Raw genomic sequence first — 19,966 nt, 5'->3', positions numbered from 1 at the left:
ATATATATGTGTGTGTATATATATAAATTAATCATTCTGATAAATTATTTGTCTAATTTGATCTCTGGCTTCAACTTCCTCGCATCGTCGGCTTGCTGTGTGGCTGCTTTAATTTGTGCAGCAGGAAGCAGCCTTATCTTAACTCGCTACCAACATGATGTAGTTTTATAAGGCCAGTTTGAGAAGCCATGGTGTGTGTCTGCCACTGGAAACCTAGAAACACACAACTGATCCTGGCGCTGCTCCCCCCACATCATTGTGTTTGCATGCTGACCACAGTTCTCGGTGGTTTTGGCTCAGGGAAAAGCGCCACCTCCATTTCCAGTAAATCTCATTTCATAGTTTCTGCATTTCCACGCGGCTGAGAAACAACATTTATCGTGTAAGAAGGACTGCAATTAGACAGCGTTTCTTGCAGACAGAGCGTCGGCAGGGGAGAGAGATGAAAACTTTTTTTTTGTTTTGCTTTGTTTTGTTTGAAACTCTTCTTCGGCCATGACTGATGCAACGAAATGACAGCATCTCAGGAAAGTGTGGCACAGCAGAAACATTAGACAGCAGAACACTTTTGTTGGAAGTCTAATTAAAATGTTTCCATTCGCAAAACCTTAAATCTACACTGAGGTTTGCCGAGGCATATGGTGACAAACATTGCAATCAACACGGATTTGTATGAGTTGCAGAAAACATTAAATCAGTTGTTATTTCTTTGTTTTTTCGAAGCAACCTCTCTTCCTCCACTAAAGTTTCTCCTACAGCTCTAATCAACCACCTTAAACCTGCACGGTTCCCGAGAGCGTCCTCTCGACTCGAACGGTCACACTTTCAAGTGTAACACGACTCCACTTTCTTTCTGCTTTGCATTGCAGAAAATATTTGTCTTTTTCTCCCTCACTCATAAATTTCTTTCTTCCTCTGCTTGCAGGGACTGAAATGGCTACCAGATGTGGTTCCAATCTGTTCCTGTTGCTATGGAAATGTAGGGACTGGGAGAAAAAAAAGGTTTTGTGAGTCCAGGGCTTTTGGCTGACTCATGCGTCCTGAGTTTTAAAGCCTTGCTGTTTCTTCAGACATGGCACATTAAGGACACCCCAGATTCAGCTGATGTTTGCGCCTGCCAGTTCAGATGTCACTGAACCCTGTTTTCCTACATGGTTTACTTTATGTTTAAAACATGCATTATCTCATAGAGTTATTCCTCTCTAATCCTTCATCTCACTTAGATCAAATGACCAAAAATATTTTCTGTTTGCCAACTGCAGATGGAAGATGAGAAAGCATTTCGAAACCATACAGTATATAATACAAGTCGGGAGCAAACATTCGTCAAAAAAAACCATGCAAATTCCTAAACTGCAACAAACGTTGTCCTGAACTGTTCTGCATACATGGAGACATGTGAGGAACATTTTCACTCGTTGGCTTTCCCACAACATGTTAAGGATGAAAAGCTAAGGAACATGTGCTGCTCCGCTCAGCTGAGAATCTGCTCCGTCTGCGAGCCGAGGATGAGCAGATGGAGGCAGTTGTGTCAACATTCCTCTTCATTCCGGGAACAAATCTGTCTTCAAGATGTTGTCACACACACACACACACACACACACACACACACACACACACACACACACACACACACACACACACACACACACACACACAACTTGGGGTAAGAACAGGAAGTGCCCTTCCCCCAATTAGTCTAATTTTCTAGCTTTTGCTGACGAGCCATAAAGGGAGTTGAAATGAATGTAACTCAGAGTAAAGACCAGGTAAATGCAGTGAAGGTGTAGAATAATAAAGCTATTCACACGTTATTTGATGGTGTATGAACTGTATGGGAAACTTGATGCTAATAGAAGCAAACACTCCCATATATATATATATATATATATATATTCCCCCCCCCCCCCAATAAAATGACATCATCTGCTGTAACACAGTTGAAATTAACTGGTTAATTACACAGCTGCAACTCTCTTGTTGTCTTTAGGTAACTTTGACCTGATTTCAAAATCTATGATGTCATAAATGTACGTTTAAACATAATTATTGAAAATTACATGCAGGGTTTTGCTCTTGTCACATAATGGCTGTATTTGTTGAATCGTGTAATTTTTCCTATATCCAAATTATAGTGCACCTGGTGAATACAACACATACTCTTGGAAGATGGAGAAATTTAGGTATGATATATAATACATCATAAAAATGTAAAATATTTGTTACTGTTGGTAAAAATGAAAAAAAAAAAAAAACCTAAACCTTTCAATAAATGAAGAAATAGGCAGATAGCACAACCCCCCTATGGTAGACCTAAAGTTACGCCCTTGATTAGCAGTTCTTTGCCATTTGAGGTTTGCTGTGTCAGCATGCCAGTTTCTGCAAATCAGCATAAATTTTCTGTTTGGCAGGTAAGATTCATACTTGAGTTTGGCACTTATTAAGAATGCTTGTGGGAATAAAAAAACAAAACAAACACAAAAAAATACACCAAGGATAGCTTTTATGAAAGTCAAAACTAATAACTTGAACGTTTATTGGGTTATTTGTTTTCCCAGACTACAATCCAAATGTTCAGGATTCATTTCAGGCATCCCATAATCTCACTAACAGGCAGCAGTATATCCTGAGCTTTAGCCCAAGTGGAGGAGAAATTACGGTACCGCTTTACAATAAGGCTCCCCTTATAGATGGCTTATAAATACTATATAGATAGGTTATTAATTTATCTATAAACACTTTATACATCATTATTAAGTGTTTATTATGCATTAATTAAGGATGAGAAAGAGACAAAACTATCCGGTTTTTGGTCAAATAGTGAGCCGAATCTGTTCACATTCATATTACATCTAATTTAACATTAACATTAAACATTTCACACTAGGTTCCTACCTTGGAAACACAATAATGTATTGGAAACACATATTTTAGACATAATTTTGCACTGTGTTATACATAAACACAACTATCAAAGGGAACCTTATTGGCATTTATACACATTTATTAATCATTAATAAACAGTGTACCTACTGTAAACATGCATTTTCAATACATTATTGTGCTTACAAGTTAACCTAGTGTGAAATGTTTAATATTACACTTTAAAATATGTACATGAACAGATTTGGCTCACTATTTAGCAAGAAACCAGACAGTTTTGTCTCTTTCTTATTCTTAATTAATGCATAATAAACACTTTTAAATGATTTATAAAGTCGTTATAGATGAGTTAATAACCTATCTATAAACTATTTACAAGCCATCTATAAGGGGAGACTTATTGTACCGAAATTACAATATCAAGAACTCCATCACTGTTCGGAGTTTAAGAATCATAAATTTCTGAACCAAAGACAAGTCAATTTTGCCTTCATGTAAATCCACATAGAGTTAGGAGGTACATGTAAAACCCAAAACAAAGTCACTTCAACCTATGTTTTAAAATAACTACCTCATGATCCATTGACTGATCCAGTTTTCCCTTCCTCTATCCCCCCACTAAAGACGACACATTTGAAGCGCGTGACTCGGCTCGTCGCACAAAGTTTCCACTGTTTCACACCCATGAAAAGAGCTGTTGTCTCTCATCCTGAAGGAGCCAATCAACAACCTCCTGCCTTCCTCCAGGCTCTTTGAAGAGCCGCTGTGACTGAACGCCTCTGGGCTCCCACTACAAACCCTGAGACTCGGCTGTCCGAGTCCGGAACAGCAAGTTGAAAGGGTCAAATATCAGTCAGCATTGTTGGAATCTTTTGTAGTGATTTCAACAAATTTATGTTCTGCAATAATCTGTATGGTTTTATGTTTTGTTGACAGAGAAATCCGACTCATAAAAACAGTCCGAAAGAGGTCGTGACCCCATTTAAGGGAACAAATTAGAGTATTTGAGCCGTGATGTGGAATTATTATGAAATTATGACTATGCTTTTGTGTTTTTGTCTTATTTATAAACAAAATACAGGGGTTAGACAAAGAAACTGAAACACCTGCCATTTTAGTGTGGTCATGGCTAAATTGGACCAGCCTGGTGGCCAATCTTCATTAATTGCACATTGCACCATTAAGAGCAGAGTGAAGGTTCAATTAGCAGGGTAAGAGCACAGTTTTGCTCAAAATATTGCAATGCACACAACATTATGGGTGACATACCAGAGTTCAAAAGAGGACAAATTGTTGGTGCACGTCTTGCTGGAGCATCTGTGACCAAGACAGCAAGTCTTTGTGATGGATCAAGAGCCACAGTATCCAGGGTCATGTCAGCATACCACCAAGAAGGACCAACCACATCCAACAGGATTAACTGTGGATGCAAGAGGAAGCTGTCTGTAAGGGATGTTATGGTCTAAAACCAGGTGTTTCAGTTTCATTGTCTAACCGCTGTACATTATAGGCAATCAATTCACCATGAACATACACAAAACACAAACATTTTCCTTACAGTTAGTGATAGTTTTGTAAATTTCAGGCCCATATTTTTTGAAAAAAGGCACTAAACAGGCAGTGGCCAGTTAGACAAACGTGTAACTTTATAATTGAACAATATGGTTTTAAGTATTTGCAACAAAAAGTGGTATTACGGTAGTTTTGTACAATCCTTTTAGTATGGTTTTATCAGAGGCAATTACAAATGAAAGGATCAAGAAGGTTACAGATGTCCTCTGCAGCTATAATGCCATATAATTACACTCTGCGTCATGCAGTTAAGTGTTACACAAACAATAACATCAACAGAGAACAATTACAAAGCCAATGTAAACTTTACAGAAGGGAAGTACTCATACTGCAGACGTGCTTCTGAGCCCAAAATAAGCAACACAGGAAAAACAACAAAAAATAAGCAGAAACGATAAAAAAGTAATTTCACTGGGACAAAAAAAAAACACAGAACCTGAAAGGTCATATAAGCACAGCTTACAAAGATAAGAAAAAGTACACAATGTATACAAGTAAAAAAGTGAAAAAACAAAACAAAAATAGCTATAAAAATGTTTTGTACCTTGATGACAAAGTCATTCCATAAATGTGACATTCTGGAGCTGAAAACACGTCAATGGCAGGTTAACAAAACTTTTTGCTTTATTTACACAAAGTTTATAGCTCTTATGAAAGGCACTTTTCAACATAGCCATCAATCATACTATATAGTTTTTTCTCCTTGACAAGCTTAATTACTCCAGTTGTACATACTGACCCCACTACTTTATTTTGATTTTAGAATAAGCACTTAAAACATTGGCAACTTATCTTTTTCCTTTAACTAATTTACAGTTCAGGCACTTTTTTTTCCACAAGACAACGTACCATTAATCTCAGTTTTGACCCAAAGCAAGAAAATTAAACCCTATTTTTTCCTTCTTTTAGCATAAATCAGCTAGCTTTAGACAATCCTTGAGGAGCCGAACATTTCCACACGTTATCCTGCTGAGATTCATGTCAAACCAAGATCACTTAAAGTTGACCTAATTTCTAAACGGAGCACAGAAACACATGACAGAGTGCTTCTGGCAAACGATCAGCTAAAAATAACAACTGATAACAGAAAAGGATTTATGGAAAATTGCAGATTATCACCAGTTGAAGAAAAAAAAGGAATTAAACGGTATTAAACGCATGGCATATGGTGATGTCATTTATTTTATTTCATTTTTTTTTAGTTTAGCTTAGTGATTTGGTGCATGGGTGGATTTAAAAAGCTGGTTTGCACCTGAAATGCTCTTGTTCAACTTCTTGCAGCCTAACTCTTTACAGATGAGCACAGGCTACAAATTAAACATTTCTGACAAATACACCAATGCAGTATGTGTGCCTTGCTATAGATTAAAAAAAAGAAAAAAATATTGATTAATTGTCTTCAACAGAAAAAAAATAGCATTTTTTTTATGAAACAAGAATTCAGCCAAACTGAATGAACTGACACCCACCCGGCAGTGTGCCACCATTTAAAAAAAGAAAAGAAAAAAAGACTAAAAATACTTCATGTTAGCTGATTGTGTACCTAGTTATAGCCCTTTGATTGGAAAAATCTGGTGTAGCTCTTGGAAAACTTGCAAAAAGGCTGTATTGTGGTGACATAGTGTTGGCAAAAGGAGAAAACCAGAGTTCTGTAATTGAACAAAACATATAACTGAGTAAGAAGAGTGTGAACTAGTGCAAATGATAGATACTTTGTACGTTTTAAAGAGAAGGCCTTGTGTGGCTTTATTTATCAATGTTTGGAGCATTTTTATTATTATAAATAGCATTATTATTTTATCCCAGAATATTATTGTAAATGATTTTGGGAGTGAAAGATATTGTAAATATTTTTGATAATAATGAAAGCTTATCAATCTGACAGAAACGTTAGACATTTTATCCTTGAGAAAGTAAATATTAATGTGCAGTGAGCGAGTGAGGATTATTTCCAGAACAGTCTTTGATGTTATGTTAGAAAGAACAAATAAAAGAATAGCTTGTGATCATAAAAGCAACCATTAGTTGTTTGTACCTGTGGAAGGAATATATAGAAAATACTATTTTTTAAAAACTGCGTACTTGCTTTGTAAATTGCTTATTAGTGTATATAAGGATTGCATACAGATGAATGTACTTTGTAAAATGCCTATGCCTCACTATTTACTCAGTTGTGTTGGTCATAGTCAAAGGTTGTGAGGTGAAAGCGATACATACTGGTTACAAAACACATTCCTTGAAGTTTAATACAACGATGCATAAATGTTAATATAATACACCTCCCCACTATGATGCAATTACACCCTTGGTTTTAAAAAATGTTCTAACCTTGAATTGTCTTTCAGTCACAGCACACATTGTTCTTTAAAAAACTATGCGGTTGCTACCATCTTAAAAAAATCAGTCTTTTGGAAAAATCTTCACAAACTTTGTTCGTTTTTTTAATTATTATTATTTAAAACACTTACTTCACAACCTGGGGTGGCATAATGGCTGTCTTTGGCTGGGAGGGTTTACTTTCAGGGGTATCCAGTAAACCCCCTTTGCCTTTTTTCCTTGGTGGCTTTTTTATAGGCGTCTTCTTTGGTGTAGAATCCAACAGGTCCCCCGTCTTAGAGCCGTTCAAGTCCTGCTTCTCCGGGCTCTTGACGTCAGAGGTCTGAAAGTCGTTGCTGACGGGTGCCACCATCTTCTGGAGGCTGCTTGAAGTGGGCAGCAGGGGCTTGGCAGAGCCCTTCTGGCTGAGTCCACTGGAGATGGTCCTTTTGGCTTTCTGTGGAGGAGTGGGCTTCTCCTGGTTGCCCTTGGGTAAAGAGAACCCGTTGGTTTTTGTCAGTCCTGTTCCCTCGTTCCTGTTGATGCTTTGAGTTTTTTCCTTGAGCTGAGCAGCGAGCAGAGTGGCTGCTTCAGAGTTCATATGAGGATGGATCACCTTTGGGCTCTTTGGAGGCTCCTTGGGGGTCTGCTTTGGGTTTTCGGTAGCCTTCTTTTCAGGTGAGGAGCAGCGGAAGTTACTTATCTTCTTTAAGGCGTTTTGAACAACACCGTTGATGTGCACCATGTGATTTGGACTGCTGTGCTCATCCCCAGATCTTTTACCTCGCAGGGGATTGTGTCTGCTGGGGGAGCCGTTTGCCTCCTTGCCCTCGTCCTCCTTCTGCTGGTCTCGACTCTTTTCCTTCATTTTCTGCCTCTCCTCACTCTTGGCTGAGCCATCACTGGAGCTTCTTTTTTTCTCTTTTGGTACTGTAAGTACCTTAATCCCCGCTTGTTGCTCCGGCTGTGAAGGGCCTGTTGTATTTCCATGTATCCATGACACTTTGGGCTTAGTAGACGGATCTGGTGGGCGTGGTTTTGGCTTGCCAGGTGAAGCAGGTGGTTTCCCACTGCGCTTGGCTTCTGGTGTAGGGGTGCCATCATGACCTTTGCCATCTTCGTCCTTGGATTGTTTGGAGAGGCGGGAGATGCAGGCGTAGTGGGCTGCAGACTCCGAGCCACTGTTAGAAGCCTCGCTGTCGGAGGACTTGAGTAAAGACTGCTCACCGCTTTCCGGTTTGATGCCTGTGTCTTTAAGAGAGGTGTACTCCCCTGCATCCTCCTCGTTGAGTTCATCTCCTTCCTCTGCAGCAGGGCCGAGGGTCTGCTTCTCTTTGCTCTCACTCACAGTTTCTGTTGATCATTGGCAGCAGAACAAAAAAAGGATGCTATCATTTCAATCGATTGTCAAGCAGTACTTAGTCAATAATTATTTATGAACATTACAACCAATGCCAATAGTAGCCTGTTACTGTTTCTTCAGTAGATAATACTTAAACTTAAACGTTACTTTCTTTGCCATTTTATTTTCTGAATTGAGTTACATTTGAGTAAAGCAGAAAACTATGTCCATAAAACACATTGAAAAATACAGAGTTGTAAAGTAACTAAGTACTAATACCTTGTTACTGTACTTAAATAGGATTTTTGGGTATCTGCACTTTACTTTGGTAATTATTTTTCAGCCTACTTTTTACTTCTACTTCTTACATTTTCACACAGTTATCTGTACTTTCTGCTCCTTACATTAAAAAAAGACAAGAAGTAGAAAGTCGTTACTTTAATTTCAATTCTGATTGTTTTCATTCAGCTTGTTATCGTAAAAATAAATACTATCCATATAAATTGTGCCTCGTAGATGGAGTGAATTTAATTGTGGTTGAATGAAAAGTATAAATATATAAAATTGTGATTCCGTATTAGTTTGTACACAAACAAATCATGTCACTCTCCAGCAGGACATAATCATTAAAATAAAAGGACTGTACTTAAGAAGTATTTGTATTTCATGAACTATATTAGTGTATTTGGCCGCAGCCCTCAGATAGATTTTCATTTTGGGGAAAAGGTTTGTGCAGCCTTGATATATGTATATAAACTGAAACAGCTGGACTAGTGCATCCTAAATTTAACATCAATTAATCATTTTAATACAATATAGTCATTTCTGTACTTTTTTGGGGAGGTCACCTTACAGAAAATCTAACTCCTCATTTTAAATCAATACTTTTACTTTTAATACTTAAGTACAAAAAATATCAGATACTTAAGACTTTTACTCAAGTAATATTCCTAAAGGAGACTAACTTTTACCAAAGTAATTTTTTGGTAAGATACTTGTACTTTTACTCAGGTATCTCTTTGTGGTACTTTATACAACACTGGAAAAATACTTTGATAATGTTTGTCTTCTATTCAGAAGCCACTGTTTCTATATTTTTTTCCAAGTATTACAATATAAATGAACAGGAGACACATTTAGATTTTAGACTTGAATATTTATTTGCAGAATATATAGTAATAAACAACCTTCAGCTGGACCAAAACAGACCTTTATTTAGTCATCTGAGTTTTGGTCAATGGTGACAGTTGTGTATGACTACATATTCTGCAAATACATGTTCAAGTCTAAAATTTGAATTTGTCTCCTGTTTGTGTTTTGGCTGTAGCCCGGCCCTTGCCTTCCTATACAGTTCTGCTCAGTTCTAGTTTCTTTCTCTGCTCCGTCTGGGCTTTCTCCCACAGATAAGGATTTCTCCAGCAGAATTTCAACCGGGCCAATCAGTGAAGAGAAGGAGGAGTTGTGAAAGACAACAACAATTTTCTGTTTTAGTCTGCCTGTGGTTTAACGATGGCAGCAGAGGAAGTGAATGAAGCCAGTTCATGTTGATAAGGCTTCCAGATGAAATTAAATTTGTCTCACAAAGCCTGCAGCACACATTTACAGTTGTCTCATTCAGCTCGGTACTTCTCTTCTCTCAGCAGGGGATGGTTGTTTACAGAGCACGCAACTTCCGGTTAGCTTCTTAGCTTAGTGCCCTTCACGGTCAAGCTGGCGCACTACATACGTATGCCACGGCCAAACTTTAGCGATTTGATAAAATCAGATCCGATCATTTTAAAATTCAACAGCGGTCACGCCTCCAGCAAAAAATCATTTCTCAATTGCCAAGACTCCAGACCCTCTGTAAGCAAAGCTAAGAACAATGGGCTGGTTTTTACCAGGCTACTTCGGCTGCAAAGTAACGGCATGCTTTCTTATATCACCATTACTTAAAGAAACTCAAAAAATTCCCCATTATTAAAGACTGATTCATAATGTCATACGTCTAAAATAGAAAGTGGAACGGGTGTTTTTCATCAATCTTGTAGGAGTTAGGTCATTGCATGAATTTGTGGCATATGCTGAGTAGACCGTTCCATTTCCTGTTTAAAGTTGGCGTGTTCTCAAAGTCAAATCTGGACCTAGATGGCATATGATTAAAAGTCAACTATCTCCATAATGTGATTTACAGAAAAGCATGAGTCACTGCACGGTCTCACAACAGAACTTGACTTCTTTAAAACACACTGCGTGTGTGTTTTAAAGAAATCGTGTGTGCGTGCGTTGTAAGGCCATCTACGCCAATTACAAACGAAGAATTTAGGTGGGTCATTGCAGATAACCAACTGTTTATTTACTTGTGTGATGACTAACCTTCATGTGGGACACAGTAAACTGGCCCCTCGTCTCCGCTCTCAAAGGAAGAGAAGGACTCCTGGGATGACCAGGAGGAGGGGGACGGCTGCTCCGCCACAGACGGGGGCTCGATGAAGCTGCAGTTGAAGGTGTTCTCCGGGTCGTGGTGTGCTACTAAAGACAGAGAACAAACACAGAAGCCAAAATGCAATTTAGAGGGTTTTGCTGCATGCTACAAAATCAAGAGTCTGTTTTTACTCAGACTTTGAGTAGACTTATTGAAAAAGTTGGTTTTAATGTTAAAATTCCTGGAAAAAGTAAACATTTTCAACAAAATTTTTTTTGTTCCAAGCAGAAAGAAATTCAAGAAATTCAAACATCATATCAAGTATGACTTTGATGATTAGAAGATCATACCCAAGAAATTTAATGAAAGTAATAACTTCTCAGAACTCAGGGGATTCTGATGTTATCAGTCCATGAAATGGACGTTATTAGGCATTATCAGTCCCACACAATGGCTTCAGAGGGTCCCTACTGTGCCTTCTAGGCTTCAGACTGTCCCGACAGTACCCCCTAGTGGGTTAATACATTAATGACAATGAATGTGTAAATAACCAAAACATATTGTAATAAATTTTTTGTGTCCGTGTCAGACTCATACCCTGGTCTGCTGCTCTCTGGTCTGATACTGTACCCATTACTCTATTGAGAGGCCACAATGTGCAATTGTCGGAGGTTAGTGCTAACCAGGTCATCTGCTCTAAGGTTAACCTTCGTGGCTTTAAGGCTCATATTAACCAGATATTTTATGCCTCATGTTAACCAGATAGTGGCTTTATGCCTCATACTAACCAGCTGACAATCGGAAGCCATTCTATGGGACGGGGAGCCTGCTAACCGGCACAGGCGGGACATTCTGAAGCCATTCTAGGGGACTGATAACGCCTAATAACCTCCATTTCATGGATGACAAAATCTGAAGTGGGTGCAGAACAAATAGAAAAAACAAAGAGAAAAGCTTGTGTCTGTAAAAACTGAACAAATGAAAACAAAATATTCTATTTGAAATAGAACTATGAGCATTATTCCTTCTTTTTTTTTTTTGGTCTTTTCTAACATTTTAGTGTCCAGTTACATGAGCCATTCTTGAAACCATTTTCTTTTACTATATGTAGGTCAAATTTTCTTCCTCTCTCAGCGTCTTCCTCTTTTCTTCCCTCCCTGCCCCCATCTGACACTGGAGCTTTCTGCTGACCCTTCATTCTCAGGACAGCTGTGGTTTCTGGGGGATACTTGGGGTTTATCTTTCCATCTGGTGTGAACAGTGCAGTTTAGATCAATGCTGCACTAGCCAGTAACTTTGACACGAGCAACCACATTAGACGCTCTTGTTTACATGCCCGATGACACAAAGTTCCCTTCATTTGTTTAACCTTCAGATAAACTCTATCTTGAAGGATCTGAAAGACTGTGGTACAAACCAGTCTAGAATTCTAGCTCGTTAGTTGTTGTTTGGCATAAACAAATAACTTTGTGTTTTTTAAAAATTTTTTTACAATCTATAGCTGATATTTGCTACGCATGCAACTTCTACAAACTGTGATCAATGAAAAAAGTGCAATTCAAGTGGTGACTTTCCAGCCTCATTCCACTTCTCAGGAGAACTTTATTAAAAGAATAGTACAGAGTGGGGTTCTGAGGACTTATTTTTAGCCTCCTGTTCCCTACAATAGAAAGTCATCAGAGTGATGTCAGTTTGGTGAATCAGAGAGAAAGTTTTCTTAAAGAGTCAAACTAACAGCTAGTCACACTAAGGTCTATCCCGCTGGGGAATTTTGGCATTTAAAACAACTCAAACCTCAAAAATTCGACAATGCTTTATTCAAATGCTGTTTTATAAACTTTTACACAACCATCCATTTTGCATCAGACGGCCATAAACGTATGTGGTTATTTACACTGAAGACCACGTTGGTTCGTGGTTTGTTACTGTAACATTCCAGGTGAAATATGTGCACAGAGTAAAATGTGTGAAGCATGGCTGGCCAGGATAATGGCAACTGCTTGAAACAACTGTGACATTTTTGTGGTTTGCTTTAAATGGCTGTAATCTGGTCTGAACATGGCCTGGGGCTTGTTTGATTAAATTTACTCCTGAGAACTTCTCTGAGATCAGCTTGATTTCCACTGCAGGTAAGTTACTGACTGCAGATTAGAGCTCTATAGAGCCCCACTTAAAAAATGTCCCATCCCTTTAACTTAACTGTACAAATCTAAACAATTTAATAAAGGCCTTGTCTGATACAAATACAGTAAACGGTATTAAATATTTATATTCTATCAAAGAAAAAAGAATTTATAAGCATGAGTTGTAAACTTGATTCTGAAGTGTTTGCATAGACTGGAAACACAAAAGAGGACAGAGTAGTTCATTTGAAAAGACGTTCAACGAGGTGCCCAAAGTGGAGCCCGCGGGCCAAATTTGGCCAGCCAAGCCATTTGATTTGGCCCACCAGCGGTTATTCTGGTTACTAGATTGTATTCTCCTGTCGTATGTAGAAATACTACATTTGCACTTAATCTTTTCAAACATTGGTCCAACTATAGGTACAAGGAGCTGTAGTCAGATAGTCTTCTCATGGTGGTCAATTTATCTTTGAATTATGTGAAGATTAAACTTAAAATACAAGTAACTTCGAGACATTTATATTAGACTTAAGTCCATATCTAGATTTGCACACCTTATAAGACCACATACAGTATACTCAAATTTTAAATTATGAAAAGTCCCATGAGCCTTTGCTGCCCGAACAAACATTGAATTTTATCCATGTCCATGGGCTGAAAAAACAAACAAACAAACAAGAAAATGTGTGCAACCGCACTGGCTGCTAGCTTAATCATAAAAAATACAACTTTATTTGAAGTATTTGCATTTTGTGTATTGTATTATTGCATTTGGCCCACCACCCTCAGATTGATTTTCATTTTGGCCCTCTCAGGGAAAATGTTTGGGCACCCCTGCGTTAATGAATATGACAGCATGTGCTCTGTTTATGTTTCTATGCCTGTGTGGGGGCTTCACTCAGCAGCAGATAAGCAGAAAGACTTTATGGAATAACTAACCTACGCAAAATTATCAGTCATGCAAGTAAAAGAAAAAACAAAACACGGGTCTTTCTGAAACATTACATGTATGCGGTGTGGAGGAACAACTGCCCTTGAGAGCTACTTCCTCCAGTCTGTGGGTTTAACGGGGCAGATTGCGCTGCAGACTCGACGCCACTGTGATCCCTCCCTGTGAGAAAGCCTGCACACAACAGGGCATTATTGACTGGTCACAGCTGCAAAGCGCCAACACCACAGTTGCTCTGTGGGGCTGAAGGAGCCAAGAGCCTGAGTGGTAAAGTGCACCAGGAAAACCCCTACAGATAACAGATCGAGCTTAAAAAACTAGTTAAATTCGTCAGTTGTGCAGGAATAACTATGTTATATGCAGAGTGTATAACTAATTACACTGAGTGACATCCAACACAGCCTGGAGATCAAGAACAAATCCTTATTATGTTCTCACTATTAAAATATTAGACTATTAAAACTTAATGTGCTGATCTAAAAGGATACCGTCACGTTTTGACTTTAGAGCGTGAGAACGTTTTCTTCCACTTCATTACATGGCGCACAACTTCGCTTTGAATGCTGCTGAGAAAAAAAAGCATTTGCAAACTCGAGCCAGCTTTTCTTGGATAAATAAAGATGAAAAAACAGATGGTGTTGCTCGTAGCACCGATTCACAAGGAAGCATTTAGACACAGAGGATGCAAGGAATGCCGGACAGCCATGAATACGTGGGGCGTGGAGTAAATACACTTAAACCGGAATGGTAAACTTTCAAGCAAACAGCCTTCGTTCGGCCATGTGGGGAAAAGATGACGGCGGTTTTGTCTCTGGAATGAACAGGAGTAAGCTTTACGTCCTGCTGACCCATTTTCATCCCTCAGTTTTGTTTTGCCACATTTATTGACACTGACCCTGGTGTGAATAAATCACAGCTCTGACACGAGCTGAAGTAAATTTGACCACTTCCTGTTTCCAGCCCCATTGGGCCCCTCAGGAATGCATGTGTTCAGGACTGTCGAGCTCCTGACAGAGTTAGTTTCTGGCTACTGCCAGATCACGCTTCTGTGGGCAGCAGCAGAAAACATAGGTGCAAAACTCTGAATGAGAAAGACGGGAGCAGACTGACCACTTGAAGTGAGGTAAATTTAGGTTTGACAAATAGTCCGGTTGCATAAAACAAAGAAAATACATATTTTGCTCTATTTGCAGACTGAACTCATATTTCCCTTCCTTGTCTTTGGTAAACACTCTAACAAATCATTAGTATTTTCTTCAAGACTAAAAACTATATCCAAGAAATGTCCAAACACATGTAACTTCAGCAAAGTCCAGCTCAAATAATCAGGTTGAAAACAGACAAAAGCACTTGGAGTCATCAAACGAAACAAAGTACTAAAGCTCAAAAACATTTCCACAATAAAAATTGCAGTGTTCTTCTTTTGTAAATGTTCACACGCATTATTCTTTGCAGCGCTCAAGCAAAAAGAAAATGCTAGTTGGCTCCATGTCACTGGATAGTCAATAAATCTTTGGGCTTTTAAAACGTTAGAAAGGATTGAAATTTTTCTAGCGTAAAGATGCTTGAGGTTGTGTGACGCAATTGATAAATCTTTGTCTTTGAGAAGCATTTAAAATAAATGTTTGATGGTTTTGTTGCTTAGTTTTTAACTTTTTTTGTCAGCAGAACAATCAACAAAATTCTTGACAAATCTGTATTGTATTTAGCAAATCAAAACTTCCCTCCAATAAGTATACTTTAATGTAAGAAAAAAGAAAATAAATGGCTATTCTTCTTTTTGATATGCATTTCATCAGCAGTTTACGGTTATAATTTTGGTTAAAGAAGATCTGCTAATGTAAAAGTCCATCTTTTAAAGAACATTCAGTTGTGAAAGTCTCTAAACGTATTACTGAATTATGAGCAAATGAAATAAACAAACTGTTGCAGTGGGGGTTTTAAAGACCAGCCTATCATTTTTTTGTCTCCAATAAAAAGAGACTGTGGTTGCAGACAGATCTGTCACACGGGCCACGAGACCTCCGCATGGAGCGGCAGCGTTTCCCCAAACAGTGCAGCCTTTGATAGAGCGTCACTCACCAGATGGGGCCCCCCAACAACCACTTGCCATCATTTAATAACACAACCTCCTTCTGAGCAGAAAAAAAAAATGACGGGAGTAGAATGATGGAAAAAGGGAAAGAAAACGAGAAGAAACGTTTAGGGTTGTAATAATATGAACACATGGCATTCGATAGTGCCAAGAATAATAAGGGGGTCTAAAACCAGCGCATTCCTTTCAAATGAAACCCTGTCCTCGCCCGGCAGCCACCATACCCTTTTCAACCCTATTCATCATCTACACAGCAGACGACTGCAGCACCAAAGGAAAATGTTCACATTGTCATTTACTGCTTCCATTGTCTTTGTGCGACGCTGGAAACATTCCAATGTTTCTAAAGCTACAAATGACTCAACTTCGACGTTGCAATATCACATAAAATGTAAAATACAGCTTCTGGCAGTGATGTGGTGAGACGTGAGAGACGTTTCGGGGCTTACCTACTACTTTGGGCAGTTTCTGTCGCCTCAGTGGAATACGGGGAAGTTTGGTGCTGATTCTGCTGAATCGTCCGCACAAAATCCGCTTGGCTTTTTTGTTGTTGGTCGAGTTGTCTTGGTTTGCGCTGAAAAGGGGATGATGGCATGGAAATCCAAAATGAATCATTTGAAACCTGGCTGTCTGCCTCCTTTCTGAGCCCACAAAAGTGGGCTCGCGTTCTGTTCGAATCCTAACCACACAGTTTGCAAAACAAATGCTAAGACTATAACCATTTATTCATTCAATGTTTTTTTTTTAAAGGGATCCACGATTAGTTGTAACATTTGACTTTATTTGATAAACATTTATTTTAACTTTAAAATAAAGACTGTAAAAATATTGTAGGTTGTTTAGTCTTTATAATTTTTAAATTAAAAGTTTAAAAATACATTACACGGACAGGGCCATTTTATTTACACGCAAAGCATTCTGGGTCAATGATGATGTGGATAGGTCATTGGTGCGAGGCTGCTAGCGAGCTATATCCACCCTGAAGGTTAATCATGGACAATATCTGATGATCGACTCTTTTAAATGAAACCAGAGAGCGTTGACAGAGAGGAGAAGGTAGAAATGACTCAGCCTGGAACTGAAAATATGGATGGAGGACAACAGAGCTGCTTCATGGAAGAAGAACCTCAGCCTAGCCTGTTAGCTTTAGCATTAGCCCCGACGCTATCACCATATATATGTATTAGCTCAGCGCTACACATTCTCCTGTCATCACTGAGGTCCTCCATCCACATGACAGAGAGGGGAACGCAAAAATGACTCAGCTTCAACTGAAAATATGGATGGAGGACCTCAGTTTAGCTTGTTTGTCGGGCTAGTGTCGAGCTAATACATATAAGGCAATACAGAGTTGGTGCTAGCACAAAGGCTAACAGGCTAAGCTGAGGTTCTTCTTCCATGAAGCAGCTCTGTTGTCCTCCATCCATATTTTCAGTTACAGTCTGAGTCATTTCTACCTTCGCCTCTCTGTCAACGCTCTCTGGTTTCATTTAAAAGAGTCGATCGTCAGATATTGTCCAAGATTAACCTTCAGGGTGGATATAGCTCGCTCCCACCGAGGACCTATTCACGTCATCATTCACCCAGAATGCTTTGTGTGTAAATAAAAAGGCTCCGTCCGTGGTAAAATCTCTTTTTAAAAATTTACAAAACTAAACAGCCTACAGTATTTTTACAGTCTTTATTTTACAGTTTAAATAAATTTTTATCAAATAAAGTCTAATGTTACAACTATAAATGTGTATTTTCACTCACTTGTGGCCGTCTTTTAGTTGACAGAGGCAGCAGCAGCACAGCAGTGTAAGAAGGACAATCAGTAAAAAGGAGACCAAAGAACCAGCTGCGATCACACCCATCCGCTGGTTGGGCTCTGAAAGATAAAATGCAGCGAATACTGGGTGTGCCACATGCGCACAGAGAATGCCAGTTTTTTTTTAAAGTTCTCCTTTTGGCCTTTACTCTAAAAACTAGCAATTAGTACATTTTTATGACTTGCAAATAAAACTGCATTCAGATGAACAGAATGTGGGGAATCAAGTCAAAACGAGCCGTTTCATGTCGATGCCTTTCATAAAAAATAGACAGATTTGTTACATCAATTTTCCAAAAAGACATAAAACCACTTTTTCTATTATTGCAGATTTCCTGTAATAAGCTTCCTCCTCTCAGCCCCTTTTTACCAAATGCCCATCACAAGTCCTTGATTTATTAACACTCCTCCCATTTCCAAGTGGGATACACCCCAAATGTAATAAAATACTGTGTTGCATAACCATGGACAGTACGTAGTTCTTGCCAGGATGGATGAGAATTAAAAACATGGAGAATTTGTTTTGGTTAGGGGTAACTGTCATAAATATTGCTGAGTGGTCTGGGTGTGGCATTTTGGGAAAAAAAGTTGGGGTGGGGGGGTGAAAGAGTGACAAGGTCCTGTGATATCACTGACCAACCTGCTACCATTTATTATGTCTACTGGCCAACATCCCAGCTGTCATCGTGTGCTCTTAGCTGATATGCTCCTTCCTGTCTCCAACAGCCTCCTGTTAAACCACTGAGTCACCCCCTCCTTCCCTCTAGTCTCTGTCTACATTTCAGTTTTTCTTTTTCTTTCCATTTCTCTATGCCCCCCTTTTCATTTCTTCTTCCTTCCTTCCTTCATTTCCCTCTGCTCTGCCTGGACAGGAATAGAGCCAACAAACACAGCCATAAAAAGGACACCAGTTTTGGTCTGGAAATCGGGGGCCCCTAAGTCTCCCAAGACACATTGACCTGAATAGTTGTATTTGTTGCTACTTAATTTGTACAGCCAGCTGTTATTCAATTAATACACAATGACAACTGCTGTCATGCTTGACAAACACATTATCTATTTTGGTTTTTGCAACATATAGAGCTATAATTTCCTCGGCAGTCCTGAGAGCGTATTAACACCGGCCTTCAGCTGTTTGGACAAGCTTTTGTTCGACATTTCTTTTTTCAAAGGGGTTCTTACGAAGATGGCAGGCACCAGACACAGGATCACAGTTCTTGTCATGGCAGGGGCAGGTTTGGTTGCAGTTGACTCCATACTGGCCAGGCTGGCAGGTCATGTTGCAGCTTGAGTAGGAAAGGGAGACAAAGGCAACACGTGTTTAATGTTTTGCAGGTGGCACCATGGCACATGTGTGAAATGGAACAAAGAAAGGAAACAAATGTGTCTAAAAAGTCTTCATCCTTGTGGTCTGTGATGAGTTTGTTTAAAAAAAAGAGTTGAGTTCTCAGGCTGCACTGAATTTCATAAAATGTGAGCAAAATCCTTTGGTTTCCAAGATTTATTGGTGTGTGGCAAATGTAATATGAGAGCTATCAAGACTTTTTTTTATTACATACTGTTAATCAGCCAAAGGCATAAACATGCTTTTTTGGAATGAAAAGTCTTATGACTTACTAGGGGCCATAAAAGCCTGGGTCACAAAGGCACTCTCCGGTGACAACATGACAGATGCCGTTAAAACAGTGGCTGCAGTTGTTCTCGCAGTTCTCGCCATACGTGCCATTGGGACAACGTACCTCACACCTACCAAATATAGAGAGAAGGCTGCAGTTAAGGCCAAAACTCAAGTTATTTTCAAGATGGAAAGAAAACGTGAGTGTTCACAAGTTATTAGGGGCTCTACTATTGCAACTCTGCCACAACATTTCAAATGTTCCATAAAGCTTTTAAAAAGCACCGATCAAACCAAAGTGTTTTACCTGTCCCCAATCCAGCCAGGGTTACAGTGAGAACATTTGCCATGAATGGGGTCACAGTGGTGACCATCTTTGCAGGCGGGACAAACTTCCTGGCAGTTTTCACCAAAGAAGCCCTTGGAACAAAGCTGGTCGCACCGTGTCCCGTTCCAGCCTCTGTCGCAGGTGATACAGCGTCCCTCTGTCACCTTACAGGGCTGCTGGCCTTTGCAGTGCCCACACCTTAAAAGCCACATGGAGGGAAAATTAATACATATTGTCCACAAAATGACCTTCCTCTCATCTCCCGTTTTAGGGACCAAAACATATGTCAACCTGGTGATCATTTAAAGCAGGGGTTCTTAACCTTTTTGACCTCGGGCCCCAATTTGTTGAACATAAAGTGGCACGAGGCCCAGTCACACATTACCAATGTATGGATCAAAATGATAATTATTCTAAATCTTGGTTTAATTTTTGTTGTATTTATATCTTAACTAAACTATCATAACTAACATAACTAAATTAAATACACTTACAGTTTAAAAGTAAAACTCCTGTCAAATAATCACAA

The 19,966-nt window shown here is 39.1% G+C and overlaps 1 protein-coding gene across 1 annotated transcript in view; it reads right to left on the bottom strand.

Annotated features, from left to right (window-relative positions):
- Positions 1–4,506: 4,506 nt before the first annotated feature.
- Positions 4,507–19,966, bottom strand: part of scarf2 (scavenger receptor class F, member 2) — a gene marked incomplete at its 5' end in the record, with an annotated part of 22,334 nt that continues 6,874 nt past the window's right edge. Inside the window, 7 exon segments of the mRNA XM_014011127.1 lie at positions 4,507–8,124; positions 10,469–10,624; positions 16,134–16,258; positions 17,440–17,554; positions 18,677–18,780; positions 19,112–19,240; positions 19,417–19,635. Coding sequence (XP_013866581.1) covers positions 6,920–8,124; positions 10,469–10,624; positions 16,134–16,258; positions 17,440–17,554; positions 18,677–18,780; positions 19,112–19,240; positions 19,417–19,635 — 2,053 coding nt within the window. The 3' untranslated portion in view covers positions 4,507–6,919.

Source organism: Austrofundulus limnaeus, unplaced genomic scaffold (assembly GCF_001266775.1).
Source record: "Austrofundulus limnaeus strain Quisiro unplaced genomic scaffold, Austrofundulus_limnaeus-1.0 Scaffold77, whole genome shotgun sequence".
In the NCBI taxonomy this organism is placed as follows: domain Eukaryota; kingdom Metazoa; phylum Chordata; class Actinopteri; order Cyprinodontiformes; family Rivulidae; genus Austrofundulus; species Austrofundulus limnaeus.
This window is presented reverse-complemented; position numbering and strand designations above follow the sequence as displayed.